Here is a 23,237-nt window from a genome sequence, read left to right as displayed (position 1 = left end):
GTTGGATTTCAAGGTGCAATTTAGAGAGAAGGGCCAGGGCATGTTGGAGTTTTAGAAGAGTCTTAAGCTTATAGAAAGTTGATTTTGATCTCTTGCCTGCAAAAACATACTCACAAAGAAATGCTAGGACACAGACCCTACCCAGCTGTATTATGGTACCTGTTTTATCCCTGGAGTTGTAATTAGACAGAGGGAAAACTACAAACCACCACACCAGTTCTGATGTTGCACAGTGTTGGGTTCGTATTAATCTAAGACCCGTGGCAAGCTCTCTGCTTGGGTTTCTGGTTGGCTAGCCTGCCAACAGTGTCTGAAGGCGCAAGGGCCAGAGTTTGGAACTTGGGAGGCCAAGTATTAGGATCCATGTAACCTGGAACAGGGATCCTGATATGCCACTGTCCCTCCCATATAGCATTTATGGGATAAAGGATTTGTTTGATTTGGGCAGGGGTCAGAGGTATTCAGAAACCTTCTTCCTTTCTCCTCAACTCACTGACTTCCTCCCCCAACCCCCCAGTTCCTTTGTGCATTTCCAGGTATCTGAAATAGTGATATAAAGTATGGTAGCCGTTAAAATAGGTCAAAAATACTTGTAACAGCATAAATATTCAAACAGAAGAGATTGCTTAGAGATCTGAATATTTTCCTTTAGCCCCTCGTGAAAATGAGGGTTCATATTTTGCTTTCATAAAGAATAATGAAAAAACCTGGGGTTTTAACCCTGCATAAGAAAAGTTTTCTTGTTACACTGAGTGATGTATTCCACACAACTTTCACAGGAACTGTCATATCTGTGTTTACATTTAGTGTCTCAGTTCCAGGAGCAAGTGAAATGGATGCCACAGGATTATTGCAAGAGAGGCTGTGCCAGGGCAGAGTTGCATCCAGACAGCAGCAGTGTCCAAGGTGACTTGTATCCTAGCAGCATCTTGAGTCCTTTGCCTAACTGTTAATAATACTATGAACTTGAAGCAGGGAGTGTGGGGTGAGGAAGAGGAATTTCTCTCTGGGGGGGGGGGGGTATTGTTCAAGCTGAATACATTAAATTCCCACTTCCAGGGACTTGGGTGGGATCAGCTTGTCTCTCTTCATTTTGCAGAACATAAGCCCTTTCCAGCCCCAGCACGGTCTTGCGCTTAGTCCAGTTGCCGTTACAAAGGAGGTTTGTAGACACTGTGACTGCCTCTCAGGAGCTTCCTGCAGAGGCATTCATGGCTTTTTCCTAACTAGACCTAGCTCTTACACCCACAAGCCTCCCTTCAGCTATTTCCATGTATCCTGGTGGATTCTGTTACACTCCTTCACACCTGTCCCAACCACGTGCGGGTTACACTTAATGTTTTACCACCACCACTAAGACAGGTAGTTGAGAAAGTATGAGGTCGTCCAGCTCCCCGCTCATACCTCTTGAGCTGTTCTTCACAGCTTGTGCTCCCTCTCTTCGTCCCGGCTGCTCCGGGTTTTGTTCAGCTCTCAAGAACTGGCTCAGCCTGAGCACTGGAAAAAGATCTTGAATCTTGCTGTCTGTGACCAGCACTCAGCAATCCTTTCTCCGTTCCTTCTGTGATGAGGGGAGCATCTCTAAACGTGAAAACGTCTCAGACTGTATTGGGTTTGCGTGGCAAGGTTTTAGTAGCAGGGAAGCTGCAGGGGTGGCTTCTCTGAGAAGCTGCTGGAAGCTTCCCACATGTCCCATAGAGCCAATGCCACCTGGCTCCATGTCAGACCCACTGCTGGCCAAGGCTGAGCCAGTCGGTGATGATGGTAGCGCCTCTGTGATAACATATTTAAGAAGGTGGAAAAGTTGCTGTGCACGCACAATGACAGCTGGAGGAGAGAGGAGTGAGAACATGTAAGAGAAACAACCCTGCGGACCCCAAGGTCAGTGAAGAAGGAGGGGGAGGAGATGCTCCAGGCGCCGGAGCAGAGATTCCCCTGCAGCCCATAGTGAAGACCATGGTGAGGCAGGCTGTCCCCCTGCAGCCCATGGAGGTCCACGGTGGAGCAGATATCCACCTGCAGCCCGTGGAGGACCCCACGCCGGAGCAGGTGGATGCCCGAAGGAGGCTGTGACCCTGTGGGAAGCCTGCGCTGGAGCAGGCTCCTGGCAGGACCTGCAGACCCGTGGAGAGAGGAGCCCACTCTAGAGCAGGTTTTCTGGCAGGACTTGTGACCCTGCGGGGGACCCACGCCGGAGCAGTCTGTGCCTGAAGGACTGCATCTTGTGGAAGGGACCCACACTGGAGCAGTTTGTGAAGAACTGTAGCCTTTGGGAAGGGCTCACGTTGGAAAAGTTCATGGAGGACTGCCTCCTGTGGGAGGGACCCCACGGTGGAGCAGGGGAGGAGTGAGGAGTCCTGCCCCTGAGGAGGAAGGAGCGGCAGAGACAACGTGTGATGAACTGACCCCAACCCCCATTCCCCGTCCCCCTGCACTGCTAGAGGGGAGGAGGCAGAGAATTTGGGGGTGAAGCTGTGCCCGGGAAGAAGGGAAGGGTGGGGGGAAGGTGTTTTAAGATTTGGTTTTATTTCTCATCATCCTACTCTGATTTGATTGGTAATAAATTACCAATACCAAGTCGAGTCTGTTTTTCCTGTGATGGTAATTGGTGAATGATCTCTCCCTGTCCTTATCTCGACCCATGAGCCTTCCATCTTATTTTTTCCCTGTGTCCAGCTGAGGAGGGGAGTTATAGAGTGGCTTTGGTGGGCACCTGGTTTCCAGCCAAGGCTAACCCACCACACAGACTTTTGTAGTTAGGTGAAAGCTACAGCCTTTCTTGGCCATCCTGTATTTTAAGTATGCGTAAAGCTAATACATGCAGCTTTACATCTTTTCCCTTCTCCACAATTAAGCTTTAGGCTGAGGTTCCTTAAACATCCAAAGGAATAGTTTCATTTGCTCAGGATTGCCTTAGCTACCTGGAGAATTTGCATACTTTTTCAACTATTATTTCCTGTGGATGGAAAAAAGAAAGGCTTTGTCTTTGTAGTGCCTGCGGCTTCCAGAGCGATTTAAAAATAACAGCATGAGGAGGAGGAATCCAGAACTTTTATTGCTTTTCGATCGGCCCATCCTTCTTCCTCTAGCACAGAAGGTTTTTAATGGTGGTTTAGTAGGAAAAGACACTGAAGCAGTTTCCATTAGCAAACAGAAGACAATATTTTCTTCCTAAATGTTAATCAGAAGAAGGTTGCCTATGCTATGAAATAGAGTGTGAAGATAGATTCTTTTAATGGCTGGAGTGCTCCTATGTTCAAGATGTTAGCTGCCTCTGTCTTGCCTCTGAATATTGTCGTGGTTTAACCCCAGCCAGCAACTAAGCACCACGCAGCCGCTCACTCACTCCCCTCCCACCCAGTGGGATAGGGGAGAAAATCGGGGAAAAAGAAGCAAAACCCACGGGTTGAGATAAGAACAGTTTAATAGAACAGAAAAGAAGAAACGAATAATGATAATGATAACACTAATAAAATGACAACAGCAATAATGGAAGGATTGGAATGTACAAATGATGCGCAGTGCAATTGCTCACCACCTGCCGACCGGCACCCAGCTAGTCCCAAAGGGGCGATTCCCTGCCCCCACTTCCCAGTTCCTATACTGGATGGGACGTCCCATGGTATGGAATACCCTGTTGGCCAGTTTGGGTCAGCTGCCCTGGCTGTGTCCTGTGCCAACTTCTTGTGCCCCTCCAGCTTTCTCGCTGGCTGGGCATAAGCTGAAAAATCCTTGACATTAGTCTAAACACTACTAGCAGCAACTGAAAACATCCGTGTTATCAACATTCTTCTCATACTGAACTCAAAACATAGCACCATACCAGCTACTAGGAAGACAGTTAACTCTATCCCAGCCGAAACTAGGACAATATACATACAGTTTTGCTTGTGAGAGTTCAGGAGCTTACATCCAAACTGTGCAGATTACTTTAGGTAGCACATATGTGATGAACAAAGGCAGAAAAAATGGATCTTTGTTTTTAAATCGTGGTAGCTAGTGCTACTTAAAATACCTCTGAGACCCGATTCAAGTGTATCGTGATGTTTTTCCATCTATAACTCTGGCATGGGTTGACTGTAGGTTATCTATCTCCTATTAATTTAGAATAAAATGACTTATGCTATACCTTTTATGCATGCCTGTCTTTTCCCTCTAGTAAGGCCAAGTCTAGCTGGACTTGCTGATATCACTGTATTAGCAAAATCTGCAATAGAGCTGCAATTTGTATCAGCAAAAGACTTTCTTCCACTGTAACTTTCCTGGCTTCCTAAATGAAATATAAAGTCTCCTTCTGTTGGTATAAAAATGTCAGTTAGGATTGTGATTCTTTGAAGTATTATATCAGGAAGGATTTATAGCATAGACCTGGTCTTTTAAATCAAGTGTTTAGCTTGAATATGTAAGATAGGCGCTGCTGAAAAACAGAGTAGATTGAAGGGAACAGTTGCTTTCTGCTTTGAAGTTATAGTTAGGATGGAATTAACAACTGTATTTTCAGGAAAGGAGTCTGTTCTACAGGATTTTTTGACTGAATTTGCATGTCAGGTTGAGGAATCTAGTGTAGGGCAGAAAGAAGGAAGGCCTCTCTGAATTTTGAGAAGCATACCTCATATTTAGAAAAAATAACTGGAAAATAGTCCTGTGATTTTTCTCTCCCCAAAGCAAATTGCTCTGTGATTTACTATAAAAATAGCTACTTGACTTTCCTTATCCATTTTATAAATTTGTATGGTAATAGTTTACTTCCACTTTAATATGATGTTTTTTCATAGATGCCCAAATTCTGATCGCCTCAGTAATGTGAAACGATAGGTTACTCTGGTTCTATGAGTGTTCCTTCTGGCCGGACTAGGGCATGCTGTGGTGATACCTGGTTCTAAGAGGAAAGATCTAACACAAAGTTCTGTAACTTATTTTAGTAACTCAAGCTTTTACTTATTACAACCCATGACAGACCTCTGGCTGGACACAGCAGTAAATAACGGTCACAACCTCAGGAACAGCTAGAAGAGAACAGAGCTAAGCTGACGTTTGGAAACTTGAAGTGTATTTTGAAACTTGCTCAATATTTTGATAGTGTTTGATGAGTTCTAGTATATTGATAGGTAAGCTAGGATGCGTACTAGAAATGCAGCATTTTATCTGAGGCAACTATTCTGCTCTGCTAATTTTGCAGTGATGCTTTCTATAGTTCACAACAGAAGGCAGATCTTGGATAGCATAAAAAGCTCTTTGCTTTTGGAAAAAGTCTTGTTTAAAAAAAAAAGAAGAAACATATCTTTACAAAAATAGTTTTTTATTATTACAATAATTTAAAAGAAGATTGTTTTCACCATTTCTGAACAAACAATATTGTAAGAGGAATTGTCAGTAATAGATCTACAGGCACAAGGATTGTCACGGCTGTGTTTCCTGTTGCAGGTGTTAGGTCCACTTCACGTACCTGCATTTTTACAAGCTATCTTTAAATGACAGCAAAAGTATACTTTAGCGTTTGAAGGAGGTAATTACTCAGTGAAGCTTCCTAAAATGAAAAGTCAGAAGGAATAATTCTTCAATCTGTGTTTGCATTGAAAAGATGAATCCTTAATGTTCACGAGTAACGTCCAAGCAGAGGGAAGATGGTGAAGCACACAGGTGCCAGAGCTCAGAGCCAGAGACTCTGTGCTGTTCATTGGCTTGGACATTTTCTGGCTTCCAGGTTATCAATGGCAACACTTACTTAAAAATATTCCCTGAATGGAGAAACACTTCAGTTTGAGTGGACCCAGTCTTGGAAGTACTTGTACATGCTTATTGTCACAACAGTTCAAGTAAGTAAAACATCTGAATAAATGCAAGATTAGTCCATTAAACTGCAGCCTGTCCCTGCTTCAATCAAAATAAATTAGTTTTGTTATTAATCAGAATAAGAAAACTCTTAGAATACTGTAACTTTCTCTACATTAAAGAAACAGCTGCAAAAACATTGCATATTCTTAGGGATTTCTGGAGCCCTAACATAGCTCAGTTTCTAGTATTTAAAGCACTATCTTAACAAAAATGTGTCTGAGCAAGTCTAATACGAATTGCTGTAAATCTCCTTAATGTAGGAAGGCTTTAGATTCAAAGAGCGTCTCTTTAATTTTTTGCGATTGTAGTTTTCATTCATCTGTTTTAAACAAAAATAAAAGTTTGCAATATATCTGTAATATCAGATGATAACAGCTAAAACTTTGAATTTCTGAAATGAAGTAAACTAATCCACCTGGGTACCTATAACATACTTTTTCTGGATCCCAATTTACGAGGCTATAATGAAGTCATATAAATTATCCCACAATATAAAAACTGTTATGGGTCCTAACCCTACACTGGGATTTCATATGGCCTACTAGGAGTTCCCAAGTCCCACAGAAGTTCAGTGAAAATTAGGTGGCCAGCTCCAGTATATTTCATCCTTCATTCCTTGTTACTTCAGGATACCTAGTGAATATTTTGGAGAGCAGCATTTGAGTACACTTTGAGACACCTTCACAGAGCCTGATTTTTCATGGGGAATGTACCTAACACTCAAAATCAGAGCTCTTCCTATGACTCAAGCTGAGTTCTCAGAGCTAAGACTTCAGAAATCTTTTTTTCCTGGCTCTTGCCCTTAAGTAATTTCACTGTCTGAAATACAAAACTTCATCACTGTACTTACATGACTGTATTAAACCTATTAAGTACATACAACTCAGTCATTTCTAAAACTTTCAACTATTTCAAAGTATAGATCATCTCCAAATAAAATACTCTCAATTGTAAGACATACCAAAAAGCTTCTTGTGTGCATCTTCCCCATAATCTTAAAATACAAAAGCCAAAGCAGTGCAAGCTTAGTAGGGGAGAGTCTTTCAGTCCATTCTTCCAAGCTGATGCTCCTTCTCCAAAGCTTTATTTTCTTCATTTAACTAAAGGCAAAGTTTTCTGTAAAAACAGCTACATCCATTAATAAAATGGATGAGAACCTTTTTTGTTTGCTATGGAAACAGCAAGATTTAAGTGCATGAGGTGATGTACAGTTAGGCAAAACAATGCATTATCTATTATTACTGCTCATTGGATTGCAGTAGTTCAGAGAGTTTCACATACCGGTTTCTGGATGTCCATCTCAGAGAACTCAAAAAGTTTCTCTATCATATGATTTAATCCAGCACAAATTTCAGTTTCTCAACTCTGTGATCCACTGCATTCATCTTCTGAGCAAGACTGAGAACTTTCTTTACCTTTTTAGGAAAATAATATGAAAATTTGGGACACTAAAGAAAATGAAACTAGGTTCATTAGTGTAGCAAAAACTATTGTTTGGCTCAACTGCCCTAATTTTTCTCATCCTTTCTTTGCTGACAGGTTATTTCCTATTACATCCCGGTAAGGGTTTTGAATCATTTCATCTTCACACTTCATACCCCACACTGCAACTATAAGAAGTAGAAACTTACAGAAAAGCTTTAGAACAATTTCTGTATACCCTTGATCAGCAACACCCCTGTCTTAATTTTAATAGTGTTGTCATTTTAATGGTCAGTCAGTAATAAGCAATTATACAGCAATACAGAAAACACGTGACAGGAGTTTACCTTCAATTACACTATCTGCTGCAGGCATAGTCCCTTTTTTGTTTCCTTTTCTCAATGCTTAGCACAAGAAGGTCCTCACTTCTCGCTAGAGGACCTAGGCATTGCTGTATTGAAATAAAACTTGCGATGAACACTCAGTTATCAATGGTAATAGCAACGAGATGTTGTTATATCAGTATCCAGTCTAGCTCAAGTGTAGGGCACCAGCCTGACCTAAGGATTGCTGTAGTTAGTGAACGTAAAGAAGCACTACCTGACATTCAGAACCTTCCTTGGGATTTTTTGTTTTCTATGCTCATCGAGGATACTATGTGAACTATCTTAACTTGTTAAAATAGCCTCGACCATTTTGAAGATACTTTAGCAAAATACAGGGCTTTTGACTCTGAATTCTGCAAACAGTGAATCAGCTCATCGATACATTCTTCGCTGGTCCATCTAAAATCAGACACTTTGAGAATTATGATTTTTTTTTGTCTGGAAGAGTAATTTTGATGCATCTTAAGTCCTATTCAGTAGACATTATGATCCCTGTATCTGACCTAAGGAATCAGATAGGCAGTAAATATTCATTGAAAGGCACTGCTTGGCCTTTTTTTTTTTTTTTTTTTTAAATCTTATTATATTTCCCAAGTCTAATAACACAGGTTTCTTTTCACTACACAGATCTTGCACTTTAAAGCAGTTAGTGTGGAGACATACATGGGATTTCAAACCTGGGGCGCTTTCATATTGCTACAAATGGTTTCTTACCATATGAAGTAGTTGTGTAATTCCTCTCAAAATTATAACTTCTTTATTTCACAGTACCTGTTTCTTGTGCCCCCTCTTTCCCTCCCCCCATTTCCATATCTGACTAAACATACCTTCTTCCCTGGGACCAGCCACTGGTACCACCACACTTGGTATGTTTTAAGTTGAAATATTTCCTACAAAAACAAACCCCTTTTTCTTTTCCCATTCCAATAATCTCCACTGAGAAAAAGGTTCATTACAAAAGTGGCTGAGGATAAAAACAGACAACCAAAAAGCTCAAGTTTTAAGATGTGTCTATGTTCATTGAGATAGCAGTTCAGGAACAATTCAGCCTGAACTACAGCATCCCTGAAGACTGAATTTGTCCTTTTTCAAGGCTAATTCTCTTCATCTTGAGCATGATTTGCTAAATATCATGGAAGAAAAACATAATTTTAGCTGTGATTTGTACTTGTAGGTTGACTTTTGACGTAGGACGCTTTGACAAAAGAGAAAATTATGGGGTAATAGAAAAGCAAGCTCTTCAGGATGTTAATCAGAATCAGTCTTCCTGTTAAATGTTTCCTCCCTCAGGTCTTGACAAGGTGATGGCTTTTGGAGGATTGAGGTTCTCAATATCATCTGTGTGCTGTGCCTGATACCATGGCTTCTGTCAATCACTTGTGAGTTTGCCTTGCTTGCTGCAAGCCGTAATAGATGATTATTCTGTCTACTTCAGAGACACTGGCTCAATGGGCCTTTCTCTTCCTAAGCGTATGTCATCTTCCCGAGATAATTAGATGGTACATATCCTTTCTGACCTTTTGCTTCTGCTAGCCACCATTCTTTATTGCCACTCAGGTCAGAAAACCGAAGTATCCTAACCTTCTGGTACTCCTGAAGACTGAGTTCCTGATCATTTCTTGCTTGAAATGCGTAAACAGCATAGAAGGTCTAAAAAAGGAAAGCCACAAAAACCAAAATCTGAATTCAGAAATGTAGCCACATCTTACTCTGTCGCTGTGCATTAGTACAAATTCTGTATACAGAACATGTGTGATAATGTATACGAACCAGTATGCAACTACATGGTCTGCAATTGCTAGACAGACTACAATGAAGAGGGCCAAAATAAAAAGTAGAATTGAAGGATCTGGGGAATTCTGCATGGGGAGGAACAAACCAAGCTCCAAGACCTCATCATGCTACTACACTAGTAAGGTTTTCAGGTCACACCAAGTGCCTGTTTCTGTCGCACCAAGCGGCCTTGGACTGGACGGAAAATTTTCCAGCAAGGTTTCCTCAGGGAGGATCACCTTTCCTAAAGCTCCTGTACTCAAATGTGGCACGTGGGTTAATTCTGTGCCTTGCTGATCAGTGTTGCCACAGCCTTCTTGTCAACGGTAAATGGAAAAATCCCCCAAACTGAGCTATTTTGCAGGTTCCTGCTCCATAGGAGAACCTTGAGGCATTGTACATGGAGTGGGGTAATGCAGTGGTGTGTTTTCTGTGAGACAGGACTGCGATTCACAATTTAACTGATTATCTTTTCCTACCTTGTAGCTATTTAAGAATGGCAAAGAACAGAAGATAACAAATTCCCGTGTCATACTGACAGATTAGTGCCAGTCTTTTCTGGTGTAAAAGGAACCCATTTAAATTATAAGCAGTATAATTCTAGATTTGAAATAGGAACAACAAGAAGACAGGCACAGCATGTATCACACTTACATGCTGATCATCCGTATCCTGAAAAGCATCAGTCCCTGTGCCATTAACTGTGGGATTTTCGCAGAATTGAAGAGATGAGCTGCTGTCACTCTTCTTGTGCCCCGGACTTCTTGTGCTGCTGTCAGTAGAGGGCCGCGAAGAGACAAAGAGGCTGATATTATCAAAATCATCATCACCAAAGCCGTTTTCTGCTACGTCCTTCTGCGCTTTGGCTGGGTTGTAAGGCCTCAGGAAGGAGGAATACACATACCCTTTAAGGACTAGACACCAGAATAAAAAGAGGGAAAATAAACAGTGAAATACTGCTAAAACCATTTCAAACCCAACCATTTTATGCAGCTGTCAGCATGACAGAGGCAAACAGATGGGGCCAGAATGAAAAGAAATCAATATCCCAAAGGGAAGCTGTTATTGGGATGTTTGTGCAGAGAACTTACTTCCTGCATCAACAAGCCATCTGCTCGTACTTCCGAAGGGGTCCTTTTGCTCCACAACAGCCACCAGTTCTCCTTCATGTAAATCAATATCAAATTCCTGTGTGGCATTGCACTTGCGCTTAGCTTGGTATAGCAATTCTGTGCTGTACGTAGACAACAGCTTGGACCTGTGGCCTTCTGTTTGACGTGGGGATTCGAGCTGAAAAGCAAAAAAAATTATTCACTGGGAATAATGCTGAGGCCATTTCTAGAGCAACATGGACGCATAAAACCCAGTGTATGCTGCATGTGGCAACTGGCCCTACATTTTTACACACAGATCAAGGAGTTACCTACACAGCTATAGGTAACCAAATCTCCTTTGCATATGCAGCAAGGACCTGTCCAGCTGCTATATTAATAGATGAGCAATAAAGGTCAGATTTTAAAGAAATGTAGGAATTTCACTAATTAAAGACCTCTTAGTCCATCCTCTGCTCTCAAAGAGACGGTGTTCTGTATGTGAACTGTCACTTGCTTAATTGTTTTTCCATAGCAATGATCTCTGAATTCCTATGTAATGTCACAAAAAAAGCATAATCCAAAAATTGGCTGAGGTGTGCTTGCATAACAACTTGCATGACAAGGCATTAGGCAAAAAAATCAGTGGTACCCAAATGACCTGCTTTTTGTGTGAAATTACCTCGCTAAATAAGGGCAAGGTGCTATTAACTGCTGGAAGCATATTGACTCAGATTTTGGTTAGAGGGCAGGCAGGGAGATGCTGTACATTAATATGATCTTAATATACCACAGAAGCAAGAGCACGTGTGCCTTACTGATATTAAAAGGAATCCTCCAGCTTCCTCAGCTTCTCCTGTACATCTGCACTCAAGTTTTTATTTTACTGTAAACTGGACTCCTAAAAGCTCTAGAAATCTCTGATAATATTGGGAACCAGGTGGACACAGATTTCCTGGTGGATTTTCTGAGTCTGCTGTGGGGTTGTATGTGTGTGCGTATGTGTGTTAAACACCAGTATGCATAACCACAGTTGAGGATGAGGAAAAAAAATGTTCTGAATTAGAAGACTAAGATGCACTGTAAGAGTATTTAACAAAAGAAGTAATCAAAATTTACATATACAACCTTAGACTTAACATGTGCTTAAGGACCTAAGGGTAATCAGAGATAATTTCAAGCATCTTTTCAAGATAATAATATGAAAACAGAGTGAAAAATTTTCAGAAGTTACTGGTCAATGGAACAGCTTCATTCCAACAACCTGATTCAGAGTCCCAGTGAAGAGACCAAGCCCAAAGCTCTAGGAGGCATAAAAATGGATTTGTTTCAAAAGCTATCAAAAGAGGATGCTTCATACACAGTTTGGATGTATGGTACTCACCGGAGAAGGGACAGGTTTCTTTTTTTCTAAGCTCAATTTTCTCTCAATAAAGGTTGCACTGCTGTTTTCTTTTACAAAATTCAGCTTGTGAACCTCCTCCATCAACTGATTCTGCACTTCACAGATGCTTGAGGAAGACAGCTGCAAACACAAAGGTGGGTTAGATCTCATGAACAAAATGGTAAGGAGATTTTAGAGTGCAGATTTGGTTTAATGGGCTGAATGCTAGGAGTCAGGAAATGTGACACGTTACTGCTATTTTCTGCAGAGCCCATAGTGTGCTAAATACGAGCTGGAAAGAAAACAAAGGTCATTGCTTAATGAAAGTTTCTAATAATTGCTATTAGATTTAAGAGACACACTAATCTAAGTTAAATCATTAAAAATATTCTAAACAATGATGAAAATGAACAGCCTTGTACTTAAGCTACTGAGCCCCCTGCTTTCCGATGCAAACGTGCATTTCGGCAGCTATCAGAGTGGCCAATGTGCTGTAAGGCTTGGAGTAGTTTACCCTACAGCTGTGTGTTTGTGCAACCGGGTGCTGCCACCAGGTTAAAAATCTTTGGGCAAGCTGAAGCTCTGTCTGTGGCACTGGATAAGTGCTTTTGGTCTGTGCCTAACCCCAAATGTGTTTGCTGATGTAAACAGAAAAAAGAAGGCAATTTTGTAGGCAGAGCCTCACAGAAAAAAATGCTCGATGCAACAGCTTTCAAAACATGAAATGGTCAAATTACAGGGATGCAGTTTCTTCATGCAGGAAAAGCTTTCATTTTCCCATTAAACAGCGCAGCTCTATGTTTTGATCCTGACCTTGCTTTCTTAATTTTTCAGCTTCCCCTGACTATGAAGTGCTGTGTTCAAGCCTTGATGGAAAGGAATACTCCAGAATTGCCTCGCTACAATGTTTTTCCTGTCTCAAGTCTTGCTCCTGTTCAGAAGAGTAGATTTGGATGTGCGGAGGGCATTGTTGCAGCTGTGTTTCTCGGGGGATTCAAGTCCTCTAGGCAAAAGTACAGAAAAACTAAAACAAAACTGTAGGATTTTCACACAAGCTAAGAATAATTTCTCAATTTTGATCTTCAGGTAATGATCACAGTGCCCAAAAAGAGTAGAGTGGGATGGAGGAACTGATGCCCTTCTGTGTAGGTCAGACAGGTGTCTTTGGTACTTTTGGCTACGTAAGTGAAATGATTTGAACTTTCTAAAAATGCCAACATAGACAAAGCTATTCCTTACTGCGTAGAAATGTCTGCAGGAACTTCTGCAGCATTTTTGGGTTTAAAAGCAACTTGCTTTTCACAGAAATTATTTCATCAAATCTCCTAACCTGCTTCTCTCCTGCAGTCATCTGTGACTGCAGGTCTAGCAGCAATGGGAGACTTCATGCACTTTCTTGGAATTTCTCTTGCTGTGTTTTCTGGGCGACTCGGGGCAGACACTAAGAAACAAAGACTAAAATGCTACCAGTTGCCTCCTTTTTGCCTTAGCGTAATGTTCTTGCCATTACTATCACTGTAGCAGCTGGAACACCTGCATTAGGATCATTCTCGATTGAAAAGTCCAGGCCTGACAAAACTTAAGCTCAGAACTTAACCTTTGCTGAGGTTGCAAGGGAAAAAACAACCCCAAACCTGACTGTGCTTAGCAGAGCAAACAAAATCAGTGTAGCTTGTAGGTATGTGTCCTACATAACTCTAGCCAAATCATACAGAAAGAGAGAAGACAAATAAAGGCAGAGCTACACGTGTTTCTAATGTACTTACCGGAACAGGCACCACCACAGCAGAATTTGATTGAAGTGCTGCAGACATAATATTCCTGAGGAGGGTGATGAAGCAATGCAGGCAGTTCAACACAATCTTTCTGGCTGCTCTGTTGAATACCTGAAGTTCTTCCACTAACTGTGCATTTAGAGCCTCATAGTCTTTCTTTGCTAGGTCCAGCTCTTCTCCTGTTGACTTCTGAAGGTAGCTGTTGTAGTCCAACAACTTGTCATAGCGCTTCTGGATGAGCTTCTGTGGGCCCGAAAACAAGGCTTGTAGTGCCGAGAGAGGAGCCAGAACAAGCTTGTCCAGCTGAGCCATCTGGAAAGGTATAAAACAGACCTACTTACTACTTTATCCACACAGTTCCTCAGACCCAGTAACAGGTTAAGCCTGATGGCAGCCTATCAAGCAATCTGTTAATTACTCTTCACAAAGCATTGCCTTCAGAGGCAGCTTCAAGTGGGGTCTAGCATGAGTTAGAATCTCCTTCATAACATTGCAAAGGAGAGGTAACAGTTTTGCAGCTTCAAGTGTCTGGCAATGGTAAGGGTCCCTTGGAGCCTGCGGTACTGCCCTTCGTGCGTTACCACCGAGGAAAAATTGGGCAAGGATGGGTGAAGTGGTCCAACAAAATTGGGATTTCCATAATTGGAAGGCCCATGCTAATATACGGTCTAGAGGCAATGAGGTCTTGTTAAATGGCAATCTTGCAGTCTTGAATGCTATCAAAGCTTGCTTGCTTTTTTTTTTTTTTCCCTGGAAACAGCTGTAACTCAATTCCTGTTTAAGCAAACACAAACAATCACTTGATTTGATTAAATTATGTTATGCTTGTTGGTTTTATCTCTAGTAATCAACAAAATTAGACACCTGGTAAAAAACCAAAGTCTTTCTCAGACTTTTCCATTAGTCTCTAATTGTCTCAAGGGATTAATATTGCATGAAATAAAATTTATTTTTGTAAGTCACTCATTCAAATACAGCACAGGCTTGTAGTGAGTGAAACTCACCATCATATTAAAGCTCTTGGACATTCTATGTGAATTAAGTTGTTGGGTTGAGTGTGAGAATAAAAGAGCAGCTGTCCCTCTACCCTCTTCCCTGAGGAAAGATCCTTTTTAGCACCAGAATTGCTCTCTCAAGGCCAAGATGATGTACACAGGGTAGATAGTTTCTACTTTATTTCCACCTGAAAAACTGGGCTGTGTTTAGTGAACTAATTTTTGACGCATTAAGAAAACAATTTTTCCAAACTGCTGGACCTTATTTCTGGAAGAGAAAAGGCTATTGTGGACTTCTGCCCTAAAATTTTCCATAAAATATAATGAGAGAGGAAGGTATTCATTACTGACAAATGCACAAAGGAAAAAAAAAATTAATCTGAGCCTATTGCTGAGATCTCCATTGATAATACCCTTTCAGGAAAACATGTGACGAAACTATGGGTTGTTCAGTGAGAACATCTACTCATCGTGCAATGTCAGGACAAAAGGTTTTTTTTAAAAAAAAACTTACACATATGATAGAGAATCCTTGTAATCTTGTAAATCCAAGACATAGAAATAAATAGATAATAAGTAGAAATTAACATGGTTAATAACAATGTCCACAGTTAAAACAAATATAATTTTTTTTTTTTTTTAAATTACATAGACCTTCAGAACAGCTTGGTCAGGAGCCAATAGGAGTTACAAATTTTTTTCTGAAAAAAAGTTTCCTGTTTCATCTATTGTGGAATAGTTTCTGCTTTTCTTTGATGTTTCTGAATCCGGGGCCATCTTCCATGCTGGACACACTCACCACTGCAATGATATAGGGGTACTCTTCTGTACTTTATGCACTCATTCATTGTAAAGACATTGAAAATATCTTTCTGATTATGGAGATTAATTTTTGAGATTTTTTTTTCAAATGCAGGAACTTCAAAGGAAAGGAAATACATCATCTTACTTCCCTGTCATTATCTGGGAGGATGTGGTCTGTCAAAGATCCTTCTGTTTCTTGGCAAACTCTGTTTTCAGTGTTTTGGAAAGGATTGAATGGCTATATTTTAGTCAGCAAAGACCTAGGAAAGTATAAGAAAACCTCCATCTCTGAATTTTTCCAGCTTGAGCAGCCGTTTGAAGAAGCAGCCTGTCCCATTTTGAAGAGACATTTTAAGTCTATCTTAGTAGAGCCAGGCATTAGAGTTCATTTGGACCCTGAAAGCAAGAGACTAGTTGAAAAACTGTTATCTTTTTTTTTTTAATTGTTTTTTAATTCCTATGGGCTATATTCAGATTTTTCATGGTTTCCCTATATGAAGGACAGTAACTTACTTGAAAAGGTAATAAAGCTGAGATTTTCACAGATCTATGATTCCAGGAGCTAATAGTTCACGAGCACAACAAAGATCACAAAAGTCACTCTAAAACTGCAAGTGTTGGTAACAAAAGTAGTAGAGCAAAGATCTGCTGCTCTTGTCTGAAGCTCAGGTGAAATGTGCAAATTTAGCACAAAGATTCTGGTTTAAACCCAGGAATTCAGCTTGAGAAGTTTTCTTTAGCTCTTCAAGGGAAAACATAGCGCACTTACACTGAATTTTATCCTATTGCCTGCAGAAACTCAACCAAAAAACCCACTTATCTTTCCCAATGGATTCTTAAGGTTTTTTGCTCTTTTCTGTTTTAGTCTTCCTCACATACACCTGTTTTCTCACACATACAGATAGCTGTGTAACACTGGACATTGCATAAACTTACAAGGTCTTCACAGAGATTTGCAGTGTTGTTCTGTTTTTTCAAACAGTTGTTGACTCCATCATCTTTGTCTTGCAAGATTTCCTGAAGCCCGATTATATTCTGTGTAGCCAGATGTATAGAATCCTAAATGAGAAGATGGTAGGAAGATGAAACCGTATTACAATCTGTTTTAATATACTGCATTCACTCATGCAGATGCTGCAATAATACTGATGAAATCAGAAATATTTTCCATCTCTGACACCTGTGCAGTTTCCAGCCATTGTGGGATTGTTTACTGTGATAATATTTTCCTGTGTTTTGTCTATTTTCAGTGTAAACTATTTAAGAATCAAGTTGTTCAGCCAAAAAAACCTAATGAATGTCCCACTGGAAGTTAGCTACTGCTCAGCAAGAAGCCACCTCAAGACCCACACACCCTCAAAGGCCTCTTTTGGAGGACTAAGTAGGACTACAGTGCTGTATTTCACTCACTCTGAATTTCAATCCTAACAAAGTGTGCATCCATTTGGGTAAGCAACTGTCAACACCATTCCAGGCAACAATCCTTGTCGGCTGAGCTCACTGGCCTTCCCGTTTGCTGAACCAAACGAGGTGCGTTTGCGATAAGATCTGGCCAGCTGGCTACTGATCTTACCTACCTCTCAGACAACCTTCGTGTCCGGGTTGGGCACACTTACACTTTGAAGGGCCTCGTGCCATCTACAAAGTTGGCAAGCTTTCCATGAGAGGGAAAAGTTGACAATTTACAAGCCAACCCACGTCTTGGGAGAGGAGAATTAAAGCAAAGACCCTCACAGCACTTGAGCACTCTGTACATCTAATGCTAGCCCTCAACACAACCTAGCAACAGGATAAAGGAAGGAGTCCTCACATCCAAAATATGTATTTTAGGACATCTTAATTCATGTGGCTGCAACTCAGTTCTTCCATTTTTCATGAGAAGCAGTTGGTGCTCCACTGCAGCAGATGTGCATGACCCATATGACGGCTTCACACAGTGATTGCAAGTCATAACTGTGCCACCAGACAGCACCCTCTTTTCTGCACTGCACCCATGGGTCTCCATAGAGCCTGCTTGTGTAAGGAGAAAAATGCTTAAGTGTGGGCTTCAAAATTTCTTTGCCGTGGGCTCAGTAATGCAGCAGCAGCACAGCTCATTTATTTAATACTGTGATGTAGGCAGGCCTGCTTATAAATAATTTGGTGTTGCCTAACCAGTGGCAGAAATGTGTGTTAAACTGGCTATGAACTTGGTTTGTGGACACAGATTTCAAAAAGGCCTGTACCCACCTGTAGATGTTGCAAGGCGAGTGAAATGTTCTTCACACACAATTTCACAGTCTTCTCTAAACTTCGAAACAACTTTTCTTCCTTATTAAAAGTTTGGTCTTTCACCTATAATAGATGTTTGCACTGTTATTTTGGCAGCCCGAAAGAGCCTGGCTAATGAAAGAAACATCCAGAGAGCTGCTGGAAAAATCCCAAACCTTCCCTGAACTCCTCCCTTTGAAAACAGAACAGATCGGCTCCTAATTCTCCCAAGCTCCCATTTCGATCCAAGAAAAGTCAAAGGCACGGGACAACATGACAGAGAATTTAATTTTTAATCCTTGTGGAAGCAGGGACTTGCTTTATTAGAAGCACACCTACGTGTGCCAACAAAACTCTTCGTTTTTCTGTATATTTTTGCTCCATTTGAGGAAACAGTGGTGAAAACTGTAAGATATTTTTATGTCACGGCATTACTTCCCTCGGTGCTTATTTGTGGGTGATGGGGAGATTTCCCCCAGGCAGGCTGTAGGTGGAGCTGTTACCTCTAGAGCAATGCCAGCTCTTCAGCTAGGAAAACCCAGCAGCTGGAAACAGGCTTGTACTAATTTTTTATGCTAGCTGAAAAAAACCCGAAAATAGGTTTATTTCTGCCTACTTTTTATTTGAGGAATTTGAGAAATCTCAAGTCTCGTTTTCAGTGGTCTTGCTGTAAGGGTCACAGAGTGTTTTAGAGATGTGAATTGGGAACTTTCTTAGTCTAATTAAGCAGGAGAGAGGGCCGAATCTTTAACAGATGTATCCTGATTGTAAAATGATTCTCAAATGTTTTAAGCTTAATTAAAAAATAAGACCAAAAAACCATAAAACAGAAGCTTCTAAAGAAAAAAAAACCAAACTCCACATCTCCTCTTAATCAAATTTAATTCCCTGGTTTTCTCTGATTTTATAGCCTTGCTGGTATCCCATTCTGAAAACAAAAATTTCCACTGTACAAATAAATGAACAGAAAAAATAAATGTGGTTAGTTTGCATCAGAGAAAGGGGGAAACCACTGATAAAAAACAAAACAGGAAAAAACGGCACGTATCTTGTAAAGTCACATCTAGAAACGCAAGTGACCTTATGTAATCAGCCATCTCATGCAGTGAAGTGCACTGGATATCATTTTCAAGGTCAGCTGTAATTGATTTTCTTTGAGATTTAGATTTAAGCTTTCCTGAAAATGTTTATCCTGATAGGTTTTGAATTACAACCTCGAAATTATCAAGGAGTGTTTGATTTTTGGCCACCCAACACCCATCTGACTTATCACGGGGTTCTTTGCCTGTAGTAGTTTTGACAGTGCCAGGGCCTTACACATGTAGAGGCAAACCCCGTGGCCTTTCCTAATCAGAAGTATTGCTCATCTTCCTTGGTGGGTTCTGAACCTGAACGTTATGATCTGGAGCAAGATGGCCTGAACACGTTCTCAGCACCGACAGTAACTATTGCCAGTCTATCCACAACACGCTGATCTCAGGCTGAGTTTCACAAAACTACCAGTTGCTTCCTCTCTGCTGAAGATTAGAAGTTTGAGAAACTCTTAGATAAAAAAGGAAAAGGTGGAGAACACATTACGTTATTTTCTATTTCAATCACAAAGATCTTTCCTGTCTTCTGTGACGGTCAGAAAATGACTTTATAAATGATGCAGAAAAAAAGCAACACAAACTCCATCTCCAACATGTTCTAAAAAATGTCCAGTGCAAAAGCAGAACTGAAGCTGTCAATGCAAACCTGCAGTTGGATGAGTAAGTACCTGCGGTTCTCCCCCCGTCAGTATTTTCAGATGGCTGGTGACCCTCTTGGATTTCTTGCTAATGGAGTGGATATTCAGTCGGGAAAACTTTTCTTTAAGGGTTTCATCGTCGTCATTCCTCTTATACTTCAGCACTGCAGACAGAGAATTTCATAACACAAATAATCTGTATTTGCAGGGCTTTTCACAGGGATGGGCACACAAATATGAAACCATTTGAGAGCAGACATTTTGATGTCACTTGTTGTAATCTTGTGTGAAAATGCTTGAGATGATGAAAACCCTGTTATCAACGCGAGCCTTGGGAAGAGTGAAGTTAGGGCTTCAACATGGCAAGTCTATAAGAAATACTCCTATTACGGCATCTTAATTATTATCCATGTTTGCAACTGCATTACGGACAATGAACACAGATATAACATGAATTCTTTCATTGTTTTCATATTTCTGGAGTTACCAGTCAGATAACATAGCTGGCTGAGGACAAGTGACATTAAGGCATCTGTTACCTTCTTGAAACCCAGCATATTACACAACTTGGGTAGCACCAGCCAAAACTGTTGTAGTGATATGACTGGATTTGAAACCTCTCTTGTAATTGCCAGCCCAAACCTATGAAGGCAGAAGAACATACTGTGCCTTTTTCTTACCTAAATCTTTCCTCCTTTTAAGTTCATTGATGTTCACATTAATGTTTTTCATAGCAAAAAGGGCATCTTGTAGCACCTTGTGGTCAGGGTGAGAAGCAGGAGTTGAATTCAAGAGTTCACAGAGTAACAAGGGATATTTCATCACCCGTTGCACTGGTTTGATCATCAGGGATCCCATATCCATTAGATTTGGCTTTCCTCTATAATTTACACAAAAAAAATTGTCACATAAAGAGAAACTCCTTGAAGACAAAAACTTTGTATTATTTCTGTCTAGTCATTGAAGCTGCTGCCTTTTATATCCTTTAGTTGAGCTTTCAACTACAGAAAATATCAAAACCAGAACAGTGCTTTGCACCGAGTCATAGAAGTGCAATTACCACTTAAGTCAAAAAATAAGATACATCTGTCAGGGAACGGGGGCCGTTGTAAACGAAACCCTCCTCTCGCCCCCTCAGTGAGAAACACACCCCAGGTCTGAGTTTTCTGTATTTTCAGCGACCTTCCAGGCTATTGCTTAGACATTACCTCTGAAACCGTCCCACTCAGTCTGAGGGTGCGTGTGGTACAACTTACACACCACGACACCCAGGAAGGGAGATGTAGGTGGAAGAACAAATAACAGGATGTTTGAGAAACGCATGTGAGCGGGGCTATTGCATCCTGCTCCGGCCCCTCAGGCTTCAGATGGCAACATCTCCCTTCTGCGCGGAACCGGGATGCCCGTTCACCGCTGCATCCCTTCTCACAACCTCTCTCAACTCGCCACACTGACCCTCAAGCTTTACTGTCTTCTACCTGCGTTTTTCCTTTGCTGGCTGCCAGGAGGTTATTTCTGATGATGCCTGAGCTTCCGAAGGGTACCAGATCTGGCCCGGGGAAACGTTGAACATACGGGATGTTCACCCAGGCTTGATCCAACCTGCTGGAAGTCACTTTACACAAAGGCAAAGCAGGCAGCTGCCTAGGGTGGCAGAAGGACGAGGGTAGGAAAGTCACAGCTTCCAGCACTGGCACAGGGACGTCCTGCGGCTCCAGGCTCAATCCCTGCCGGCTCGGCAGGGGCAGAGAGCAGCTTGCCCTGGCACGTGAGCGGCTCAGGCCATCGAGGCCACCCGACCGAGCTCTCTGGCCCCCACGCAAGGGTGTTAGCAGCCAGCTGAATTCATGCTCCAGCCCCACTCCGGAGAAATGCCTTTGCTCACGCTCTCTGGGCTCAATGGGGAGAGGCTGTGCCATTTGCAGGTCATCCCGACAGCCTGGAAGAAAACAGGGAAGGGCAGGACCGAGCCACGCATGCCTTCATTACCTTCCACATGGCTGGTAGAAACATGGGGTCTCCCCGGAGTAGGTGACACCAGGTGGCCAAGCCCTAGGGCCAGGGCCAGCCACTGCTGAGGCTCCAGCAGCAGGACAGATGTGTCCACTGTCTCTCCTCGTTACAGCACGCTCCTGAGCAAACCAGGCAACGCTGTAGCACCAGCGCTGGCACCAACTCCCTGTGACTCACAGACCTCCCCTTTGAAAGTGAGCGTGAGCTGTTGGCAGCAGTGTGAAGCGCAGTAAAGCAGAGCAAGCTTTCCATTTGCATGCCCCCAAAAGGCTGCTTTGGAGGGGAAAAGGTTGTTTGACATTAACTGTGCAAGAGTTAATGCTAGGCAAAGAAGGATCTCTGCATATGGAAAGATGGAATAACACAACGTAGAAGGAAAGTACAAAAAACAGGGAACAGCCACTTGGTTTTGCAGGCTGACATCTATTGTTTTGTGCAGCAGAAAGAGTAAAAGAGAAGAAAAAAAAAGCTTTCATTCCCACTTTTATATGTATAAAAAGTACAAGAGCCAATCCCTACTGCTGACTAATTAACTAACAATTTGAATGCCTTTGAGAAGAGACATCTGCATATTTAAACCATCTCTCTCGCACAGGCATTATCTGTAAAAAAGTTCTGCATGAAAAAAATTAACAGTAGATGTCTTTTAAGGCTTCTTGATGTCCCCAAACCTTCTCATCATTTCAATACCCCTCATTTCCCCTGTATCCTACATTAAATATAGAGAGCTATTTTCCCTTCTTTCAGCTTCTGGCAGCAATAATGAAAAAAAAAAACAACCTTAAATTGTTATTGTTTTCTCTGAAAAGCCCCATGAATGCAAATCTATAAAAGCTGCCTCATGAATGGAAAAATCTTCAAGTGTCTTCTCTTTATATAGTTGCACTTTGGACAGCTGCCCAAGTGATAAACAGCCCTCTGTTCGCGTATCTGCATGACACAGTCTTGCAATATGGTTCGAGAGATAGTAGGTTTGTTATAAGATAATGACTCCCTGGGGCACTAAATGCCACGAAGTTCAACTCATCTAATTCTCCGCAGCAAGATTGGCTGATGATAGCCACTCTCCCTGGACGAGTCCCGTTTGCAATGCACCCCGTTAGGACGCACCCGGCCGCCGGGCAGGACACGGCCTTGCCACGCGACCGAAACAGGCGAGTAATGGCTTATGACATCTACTGTGCAGAAAATTAAGTTGATAATTCATTTGTGATGCTACTTCAGCCTTCCCTCCCATGTTATTGTGAATTTAGCAAGTATTCTAGGTCATATGTAGCTGTACTAATCTCATCACAAATTATTACTGTAGCTCTGCAGTAAATGCAGCTGGCTTAACTGCAGTGAGCTCCACAGCTTACCCTTCCTCCCTCCTCCCAACAAAACAAAGTCACACATGCCGAAAGATTCCCGCCTGTTTAAAAACCACATGGTGGTGAGCTATGCAAAGACAGGTGATTCAGGATTTAGCTTCATTTGCTCTCATTACCCAGCAACTAGGTCCAGTGGCGAACACGATAGCCAGTATGCTACAGCAGAGCTGAGGCCAGTGTCGTATTCAGCTTGGCAGTTTTGAAATGGTGTGCAGGCATCATAGGCTGCAGCGTGACTTAAAGTCATGGGCTTCAAGGTTTACTGTGCACGAGTTCATTTTGGTACAAGACATGTAGGGCAAATAATTCACTGTGCCGTAAGGCTCTCATGCAAACCCAGGGAATTCACTGAGGCTGCACAGTTGTTAAGCCAAGCAGAATTTAACCTATCGAGCTGCTAGCAAAGGGCA

General features: G+C 41.7%; 1 protein-coding gene across 1 annotated transcript in view; it reads right to left on the bottom strand.

Annotated features, from left to right (window-relative positions):
- Positions 1 to 8,171: 8,171 nt before the first annotated feature.
- The window catches only part of ARHGEF38 (Rho guanine nucleotide exchange factor 38), a 42,535-nt gene continuing 27,469 nt past the window's right edge, over positions 8,172 to 23,237 (bottom strand). Inside the window, exons 6-14 of the mRNA XM_030023761.2 lie at positions 20,125 to 20,324; positions 19,475 to 19,608; positions 17,695 to 17,799; positions 16,402 to 16,524; positions 13,658 to 13,978; positions 11,892 to 12,032; positions 10,508 to 10,706; positions 10,071 to 10,330; positions 8,172 to 9,293 (exon numbers count right to left, since the gene is read on the bottom strand). Coding sequence (XP_029879621.1) covers positions 9,108 to 9,293; positions 10,071 to 10,330; positions 10,508 to 10,706; positions 11,892 to 12,032; positions 13,658 to 13,978; positions 16,402 to 16,524; positions 17,695 to 17,799; positions 19,475 to 19,608; positions 20,125 to 20,324 — 1,669 coding nt within the window. The 3' untranslated portion in view covers positions 8,172 to 9,107. The remainder of the gene's footprint in view (positions 9,294 to 10,070; positions 10,331 to 10,507; positions 10,707 to 11,891; positions 12,033 to 13,657; positions 13,979 to 16,401; positions 16,525 to 17,694; positions 17,800 to 19,474; positions 19,609 to 20,124; positions 20,325 to 23,237) is intronic.

This window comes from Aquila chrysaetos, chromosome 1 (genome assembly GCF_900496995.4).
Source record: "Aquila chrysaetos chrysaetos chromosome 1, bAquChr1.4, whole genome shotgun sequence".
In the NCBI taxonomy this organism is placed as follows: domain Eukaryota; kingdom Metazoa; phylum Chordata; class Aves; order Accipitriformes; family Accipitridae; genus Aquila; species Aquila chrysaetos.
The sequence above is the reverse complement of the archived record's forward strand: the minus strand, read 5'-3'. Positions and strand labels throughout refer to the sequence as shown.